General features: G+C 60.2%; 3 protein-coding genes across 4 annotated transcripts; 2 read left to right on the forward strand and 1 right to left on the reverse strand.

Annotated features, from left to right (window-relative positions):
* Positions 1–99: 99 nt before the first annotated feature.
* LOC135232889 (insulin receptor substrate 1-like) lies at positions 100–3990 on the forward strand. Its single transcript, XM_064294804.1, has 2 exons — positions 100–3824; positions 3929–3990. Exons 1-2 carry the CDS (start codon positions 3410–3412, stop codon positions 3988–3990), a joined length of 477 nt encoding a protein of 158 aa, XP_064150874.1. The 5' UTR covers positions 100–3409.
* Positions 3991–4105: 115 nt separating this feature from the next.
* LOC135232890 (insulin receptor substrate 2-like) lies at positions 4106–5752 on the forward strand (the record flags this gene model as incomplete). The annotated part of the gene is made up of 2 exons (XM_064294805.1): positions 4106–5368; positions 5690–5752. Coding segments are annotated over 2 exons (1326 nt in total), but the record flags the coding sequence as incomplete, so codon positions are not given.
* A 505-nt stretch (positions 5753–6257) lies between these two features.
* Positions 6258–7968, reverse strand: SAP25 (Sin3A associated protein 25). 2 transcript variants are annotated; one of them, XM_023541742.2, is made up of 5 exons: positions 7709–7968; positions 7358–7458; positions 7165–7265; positions 6709–7068; positions 6258–6626 (listed from the first exon to the last, which is right to left on the reverse strand). In XM_023541742.2, the coding sequence occupies exons 1-5, from the start codon at positions 7852–7854 to the stop codon at positions 6333–6335; spliced, it is 1002 nt and encodes a 333-aa protein (XP_023397510.2). In that variant the 5' UTR covers positions 7855–7968; the 3' UTR covers positions 6258–6332. The 2 variants fall into 2 exon arrangements, with proteins under 2 accessions (XP_023397510.2, XP_064151952.1); XM_064295882.1 differs by lacking the exon at positions 7709–7968 and having other exon boundaries at positions 6709–6806; positions 6930–7068; positions 7358–7702.
* Positions 7969–7970: the final 2 nt, after the last annotated feature.

Raw genomic sequence — 7970 nt, forward strand, 5'->3', positions numbered from 1 at the left:
TAAAGGAGCTGAAGTGCCTTTTTTTCTTTGCCTTTCAGTCACGCACATGCTGTTTCCCAGGGATTTCTTCCCTTACAGCTTGGTGCTAGGGCTCATGGCCTCCTTGCAGCCCGCCCTCCCTCCTCCCAGTCACTCTGTCTGACATGGACTCCAGCCAGGCAACTCACACCAGGGCTGGATGACCAGGCAGAAGTTAGGTTGGGTCAGCCGCAGACCCAGGGCAGAAAATCAAGAGTTCCCTGGACACAGGCGAAAACTAGGACTGCAGCTGCCTTCCTTGCCATAGAACAGCCACAGCACCTCAGACCTGAGCCTTCCTCCATCAAGCCTCTTCTCTCCAGGAAGTGGCAAGGAATGGGAAAAGCCCTGGACTGATAGAAAATGTCTAAACATCTAAGCTGCAAGTTTATCCCATTTACCCCCCAGGGGACCTGCACTGCTTGCCTGATGGTGGCAAATCTAAACCCCGCTGCATACACACGGGGTTACAATGATTTTCCTGGGCTCATACCAGGCTTCCAACCAAGTCCTCCAAGTGTCACTCTGGTCAGTGCTCTGACTGCTCTGCAGACAGTTCTCTGGCTTGCTCCTAGCTTCAGCCTGCCACCTGCGGTCTGCCTCTGTGGATGAGGACCGGAACCAGCCCCCAGGTCCTCTGTGAACAACTCCATTATCTGCACATTGGAGCCTGCCAGGTCAAAGCCAGGAGCCACGCAGGGGGAAGGGCTGAAGGTCAGGCTACAGGTCTGGCTTTGTCCCCATATTTCCCACTAGAGGAGTAAGAACTCAGGATCCAGGAAGGGGGGCACACTGGGAACAGCCCAGCCTAAGTATCCCAGCCACTTTCCTGTAGTTCCTCCCCTGTAGTAAGAGTTTTCTTCCATGGGGACTTAAATATGGAGATCCCATCCCATTTCTTCCAGGCTCCTGGCATACAGATGCAAACAGACCCATCAGGTTGGGAGAGGTGCTCTCACCCAGCAGAGCTGAGGTTCTGCCAGTTCCTGCCCCTGGGGAGCAACTCAAGTTACCAGGGCAACAGGCAAAGATAAACGTGGTCTGGGTAGGGCCAAGGGCTGCGTTACTAGGGCAACTGATTAGGCCAGTTGTTTGATTCCAGACTTTCCCTGGTACTCAGCAGGCCAAATCACCTGGCAGTGATTACCAACCCACTCTACCACTATTGCTTGCCCAGAACCCAGGCTGCTTTATTTGTACCCAGCACCTAGGAGTTGAATAACACAAGATGGTCTGGAGTGCTCTCTGTGACCAGCTATGATTTCACAAGGACTCGTGCTGTGAAGTGACTAGTTGATGGGGAGGAGGAAAGAGCAGGTATGAAGTGACCCTCCTGTGGGTAGCTTTAAATCAAGTCTGGGGGAGTAAGATCCCAGACCAGGAGTATGGCAGGTACTTGGGCCTTATGGATGTCCTACTCCTGGAGGCAGCACCAAGACTGAGAAAGGAAGGAGAAGCCTACAGACATGAAGTCTTTTGTGTCCCTGCCACTTCTCACATGGTACTTATATCCAGGCCCTTACCCACACTAGGGACTATGGCCTTGAACACAGTTATTTTGGCGCCCACTTAAGTATCCATCGCCTACTTGCTTCTCACTGACCAACCCCCACTAACAGTGGCAGAAACTGCTGGCCTCACTGCACCACCTGAGCTGCAGGGACCTCTCCTGCTCCTTGGTGGGGCTTTGGCTGACTAGGAGATACCTGGAGCAGGCCTGGGCATTACCTGTCTGTTGGTCCTGATGCCCATCCTCACAAGGCTGGCTGGCTCCCTTCCTCTCACCCTCAGTGTGACCCTTGAAAAGGTGTCTGGGAATCCTAGCTACCACACACACCACATCATTGGCTTCTCCATTACTCCAGCTCACAAACAAGCCCCTTCCTCCCAAGCCTGGGAAGTGGAGAGGTGTGGGTGTGAAGTCCTACCCTCCCCAGCTCAGGCCATTGTGGTCCTTGGACCAGGTTCCCTTACTTCCATACCCTGTTAACATTTTGTTCCTAATCTGAGGGAATCTCCTCTCCAGATACGTTGACCTTTAGCTTTCCTTTACTTGCCAAGAGAACAATATCACGAAATTCTCAAAGGCGCCACCCTTGTGTCAACTACTGGTTTGTCTTGTAGTGCACACTGACCAGTGCCATCACCCCCAAATGAGTCATTGGTCCTTGGAAGTATCAGAAATGGGGTGCAAAATGCCAGACCTCCAACCCCATCTAAAACCTCAGATTGCAAGGAGCAAAAGGTACCTCCACCAGGGAGTTACACTTCATCTGTGGTCCGAGCCTTCAGCTGGTTCCCTGGTGACGTTTTGGACAGTCAAAGTAGAGAGGGGGTTGAGGGCAATGGGCAGCCTGAGGAGTACCCCTGAGAGATGACCCTTTCCTCCACAGGATCTCCTTCAGCAGCCACTTGACTAGGAGCCTAGTCGTATGCAGGAACCAATCAAGAGGTTTGTTTACACTTGTTTATCCCACGACACCTGGAAGCACACCATATCCATGGAGAAACTTAACCTCTAGCTCCTCAGATATCAGTACAGCCCAAAGTTAGCAGTCATGGCCCCTAGGATTAGTTGGGGAGAAAGAGAACAAAACTCACTCTGAGGAGGGAAGGGGGACACCGGTGCTGGATACCTAGAGCCCGAGTGGGAAGTGAGGGGAGGCAGAAGGGGTTGCTGCTGCAAGGGCGGACCCTGCTTAGCCACCCTCTAACTGCGGATGTCACCGTCAGTGCAATTACCTCGGACACAATTCCATTCACATTCACCTTACACGGTCTCCAACCTTTCTCAGCTTTCCCTGTCCCGACTACTACGTCCCGCAACCGGGGGCAGTCAGCTCAGATTAGTAGAGACGCCCCCACCTCCCCGCCCCGGCAAAGCCCAGTTTCCCGGGCGGGGGGAGGACGCCTCTGCTAGAATTCCCAACTCTTAACTCCGCTTCCAGGCCTCCGGTGGCCAGCGCCCGGGCATGCGAGGGTTAACCTCACGGGGGTGGGAACTCTAGGAGCCTTCCTCAGAGGGAAAGGAGGGGAGAGGAGGCGCGCGCCGGCAGCCTGGCGGGGTCTAGCCTCTGATGCTGTAGGAAGGAGCCAGGAGTCCCGGGTGTCGCAGGCCTGCAGCCACTGGGACACACGCTGTAAGCAGCGACAGGCCCTTCGGATCCCTTGCCCCAAACTTCAAGTCGAGGGCAGAGGAGGGACGCTGGGAACCAAGGTGCATCCTAACCTGCCAGGACTCTGACCTCCCCTTCCCCGGGGACGGCCACCTCAACCCCACCTCTGCTGGTCTTTTCCTGAGGCTCAGTGATCGCGACCCAGCCGTCTCAGCCCTTCCTCCTGCAGTTTTATTGCCTACGCCCGCGCCTCAGCCCTTGCTCCACGATCCGGGATGAAGCTCGGAGGTGGCGTCCCCACGGCGACCCCAGAGTCCAAGTCCGCCGACGTGCCCCTCGGCCCGCCGCTGCCCTGGCCCTGCCCGGCTGACGTGCGGCTCTGCGGCCACCTTAGGAAGCAGAAGTCCCATCGCCGCCGCTTCTTCGTGCTCCGCGTCGACCCGCCGCGCCTCGAGTGTTACGGGAGCGAGCAGAAGTTCCGCGCCAGCTGCGGCAAGTCAGCGCGGCCCAAGCTCAGCGTGAGCTTGGAGGGCGCGTGCACCATCAGCAAGCGCGCGGACGTGCGCCAGCGCCACCTGATCTTCCTCTACACGCGCGACAGCAGCCTGGGCGTGGCAGCGGCCAGCGAGGCGGAGCAGCAGGCGTGGTACACCGCCCTGCTCGAGGTGCGCGCCGCCACCGCCGCCGCCGGTGAGGCCCGAGCCTGGGCGGGTGGAAAAGGGCTGCCAGGGACGGGAGGGAGCATTTGGGTTCACGTGGATTTGTTGCACCCGTGGCCTGCCCCCTCCCCCGAGTTAACAAATCAAGTTCAGACATTGAGAGTTTACACGTTTTCAGTTCTCGGGACACTCGTTAAAACTCATTGCCGTCGAGTCGATTCCGACTCACAGTGACCCTATAGGGACACCAAACCAAACCCACTGCCGTTGAGTCGATTCTGACTCACAGCGACCCTATAGGACAGAATAGAACTGCCCCATAGTTTCCACGGAGCGCCTGGCGGATTTGAACTGCCGACCTCTTGTTTAGCAGCTGTAGCACTTAACCGCTTCACCACCAGGGTTTCATTCCCCGGCCCAGGCACCTCCTCTGACCACCCTGCTGTCTTTCCAGGTCCTAGCTCCTTCGAAGATCCGTTTCAGGACGTCTGGCCCGTGACGCTGCGTCCCAAGGGGCTGGGGCGGACACGAGGCCTGGGCAGCGGCTGCTACCGCCTATGTCTGGGTTCGGGGACACTGAGCCTGCTGCGGAAGCCCGAGGGCAGAAGCTCCGGGGACATCCAGGCACCTCCGGCCCTGCTCCTGCCCCTGCTCAGCGTGCGCCGCTGCGGCCACGCAGACTCCTTCTTCTTCCTGGAGCTCGGGCGCTCGGCGCCCATGGGTCCCGGGGAATTGTGGCTGCAGGCACCCGACGCTGTGGTGGCCCAAAGCATTCATGAGACCGTCCTAGCCTCCATGAAGCGACTCGCGGGCGGTGGTGCAGGCGGCAGGGTTGACCCAATGCCGAGGGGACCCCCGACGTGCGCCTCCAGACCCTCTGTTCCCCAACTTTATGAGACCCAGGCCTCCGCGGCCCAATCAGGCGGCTTGAGCCGTCGGCGGTGTTTGGGTGAGAGGAGCGAGCAAACCACCCTGAAGACCCTGACCAGGCTGGGGCCGGCAGCCTCGTACCCCCAGGGGTTGGAGCGGGGCAGAGGCTACATAACCGTGGGAGCCCGGAGTGACTATGAGCCCATGGGGGGCGGCGAAGCCAGCGGCTACGTGGTGATGGCGCCCCCGCGCAATCACCCGGGCCCTCCGCCTGCTGCCAACGCTGCTCCTCGCCCGCCGCTCTGGGCCTGGGGGGGTACGGAATACGAGCCCATGAGCCGTTTTCCACCAGGGTCCTCTTCCTCGACCTCCCTGCCCCGTTCCTACAAGCCCGGGACCGTGGAACCTGGACTTGAGCTCCAGAGCACCCATCATGGCGTCGGAGGCAGCCTGGGACTGGCGGGCGCTCAGCCCCGCTCGAAGCCGCTGTCCGAGCTCGCCGGGGAGTACGTGCGCATCGGGTACGGGGCCCCCGACTACGTGGCAATGGGCACTGCCAGGCCGAAGCCCTCCGACGGCCGCCTCAACTACGTGGACCTCGACCTGGTCCCGCCTCAGGAGGAGGGCGGCGACGCCCCTGCGACCGGCACCGACCGCCCGCACAGCTACGCGCGCACTGCGTTCCAGAAGCTCTGGGAAGCGTCGGTGAGGAGGCCCCGCGGCAGCAGAGTCTCGTTTTCCGGGGACAGGAGGGAAACTGCACAAAGCTACGGGTGACCCCGCACTCTCCATGCACTCCCGCTCCCCGCGCCGCTCCCCACCCTCGTCCCTGCGGCGGAGGGGCTCTAAGGCCTGTGACCTGCAGCTGCCCCTCGAGCCCCTTCCACCTGTGGCGGCTGGAAAATCTTTAGGAAATTTCCGGAGAAATCCAATAAGTTGGATTCTTTTAAGGGAAAAATTCTAGAACCGCCCCCCTACACCCTTCTGGGCTCTCAGCGGAAGCCCTGCTCCTCTGTTTCCCTGCAGAGTTCGTGCAGCGTCACTAGAGAGCCTCAGGTCGGCCGTGACCCCTCACCCTGCTGCTGCTGACTAGTCCCTATGGACCTGCCCCCACACACATCTGCAGTGCCTTGTCTTCCGAGCCAAAGCCTACCCCTACCCAGTGCAAAGAGAGCCCCAGGGCTGAACTCAGGATAAGGATATTCCTCAGGACAAGAGAAGTGATAGCATCAGGTATCTTACCACTAGTTCTGCCAAAAAAATGACGTGCCACCCTTACTCCCTGGTTTGCCTCTCCCAGTGCCACACGCACCCACACAATCCCCCCTTCCTCCCGGGCCTGGCAGGGCTGATGGGGCCCTCGCTCCCTATACTCTCAGCCTGAGGGACTGCACTGTGGACCTTTCCCTCCCCATTAAAGGTAACTTGCTTGGTTAGCCTGAAAGGGTAGAGACCCAGGGATTATCCCGCCCCACTACAGGGGATGGCGAGCAAATAACCAGAGTTTGCGGGAAGGCCAGCCAATGCTGTGGTGAAGGAAGAGACCCCATCCCTGCCTCCAAGCCCCACTCTGCCACCAGACACAGGGAGCACCTTTGCAAACCAACACTGCTTTATTGTCGACAGAACTTTCCAGAAAGGGGGGGAGCACACTCTGCCCCGAAAGTGGCTATGGTGAATGGGTGTCTGGGGTCCGTGGGAGAGATGGGTCTGGGACATGAGGACAGCTGGGGCCACCAGTGGAGTCTGGGTCACCAGAGACGAGATCTGAGGAGTCAGCACCAGGTATGGGGGGCACCGAGGAGCTGGGTCTTGGCTCCCCCTGGCTCATCTGCAGGAGGCCAGTGAGGGCAATCAGCTCAGATCGGCTGAGCCAGGCGGTGGAGCGGCCAGCAGATCGGGTGGGGACAACCCAGGTGGACATAATAGGGGGTGGGAGCAGCAGCTGTAATGAGCTCATCACCTGAAGAAAAAGGAAGGGGCAGTGTCTCCTCCCAGGCCCTGCCCAAAGGCTGGGGCGAGGGCAGGGCAGGAAAAGCACTCACCTGCTGAGGGGCCTCAGCCAGGTACAGGGGAATACGGTGCCCACTGGGCAGCAGAGGGTCTGAGAGAAAGACATCTTCACAGCACAGCACCGGGAACCCTGGGGAGGGGAAATGCTGCGGTGGCACCAGAGGCCAGGCTGGGGTTCCCACACCAGAGAGCTCTGCACTGTGGGGACACTCAAGGCGAGCCTGCCTGCCCACTGGGGCAACCAGGGAAGTACCTGCAACTCCATTCTGATGCCCTGTTGTGGGGGCCAGGGGCCTGAGGCCCCTGCCAGAGGCTGCCTCATACAGTGGCCAGAATGACGGATGACACAAAGTCCGGCCTGAGAAGGAGGCGCCTGACCCACTGCTGGCCCCCTGCAGATGGGCAGGAAAGATCACTGGAGCCTCAGCTCTTCGTGAGGCACCCGTGCTCCACCCTTAGGCCAGAGCCACAGGACAATCCCAACTTACCCACTGCTGTGGTCCTTCAGCCTCATAGTTAGGGTCCCAGGGTGGTAGTGGGGTCATCCTTGATGGGGCCACATCCCAAGCCATCTGGGGGGAAAGGGGACCTGGCGGGGGGGGGACTTGAAGGGATTAAAACAGGCTCAGGAGTCAATGAAGGGGTCTCGGAGGGTATTTTAAGGCAAGGCCCTGTACCTACCTGGGGTTCCTGGGGACTGCTCAGCAGCCAGGCCTGGGGGACTGCCGGGTGGCAGCTGCTTCCTCAGGGTCCAGGAAGGACTTACAGACTGGAGCTGAGGGCTGGGGTGGGATGGGGAGGGCAGAGATTCTCCATTCACAGCCTTCCCCCTCCAGGTCTGAATATTTCCTTGAACCCAGTGGCAGTACCAAAGGGTGCCTAGTGCCAGGGGGACGGTCCATACCTGCCAGCAACTCCCCCACCCCATCCATTCCTTGGTACAGACGGCTGAGTGTAAAGCGCAGGGCAAAGGCCTGAGGGCCCCTCCCCGTCAGACGTCCACCCCGACTGCCTCCAGGCTGAACCCCTCACCTGTCGTGCGGGGGCGTCCCCGGCTCCCCTGGGGCCTCCTCCCCAGAGCTCCAGGTCTCGCCCTGGTCACGGCCTGCGGAGGGGTCGCGTTCCTCCTGCGCCGCCTCCTCTGCCGAGCCCCACCGCCGAGGGGGTTGGGGCAACATGCCGCGTCTGGGGGAGCGCAGGGCAGCACCTCTGGGCCCTGGGCCTCCCTCCCCGCCTCGCAGCCCTCCTTCGGTGGCCGGGCCGCTCCGCAGCCTCTGCGTCGGAGGCCGAGGTC

The sequence above is a fragment of the Loxodonta africana genome, chromosome 12 (assembly GCF_030014295.1).
Source record: "Loxodonta africana isolate mLoxAfr1 chromosome 12, mLoxAfr1.hap2, whole genome shotgun sequence".
Taxonomy (NCBI): Eukaryota; Metazoa; Chordata; class Mammalia; order Proboscidea; family Elephantidae; genus Loxodonta; species Loxodonta africana.

Bases quoted from the DNA above. Each gene is read 5' to 3' on its own strand.
- LOC135232889 (XM_064294804.1), top strand. From the start codon at position 3,410: ATGAAGCTCGGAGGTGGCGTCCCCACGGCGACCCCAGAGTCCAAGTCC. The intron at 3,825-3,928 runs GTGAGGCCCGAG...CCCTCCCCCGAG, and splicing joins CGCCGCCACCGCCGCCGCCG to TTAACAAATCAAGTTCAGAC.
- SAP25 (XM_023541742.2), bottom strand. From the start codon at position 7,854: ATGTTGCCCCAACCCCCTCGGCGGTGGGGCTCGGCAGAGGAGGCGGCG. The intron at 7,459-7,708 runs GTGAGGGGTTCA...ATCCCACCCCAG, and splicing joins GGGACGCCCCCGCACGACAG to CCCTCAGCTCCAGTCTGTAA. The intron at 7,266-7,357 runs GTAGGTACAGGG...CCCCCCCGCCAG, and splicing joins GCAGTCCCCAGGAACCCCAG to GTCCCCTTTCCCCCCAGATG.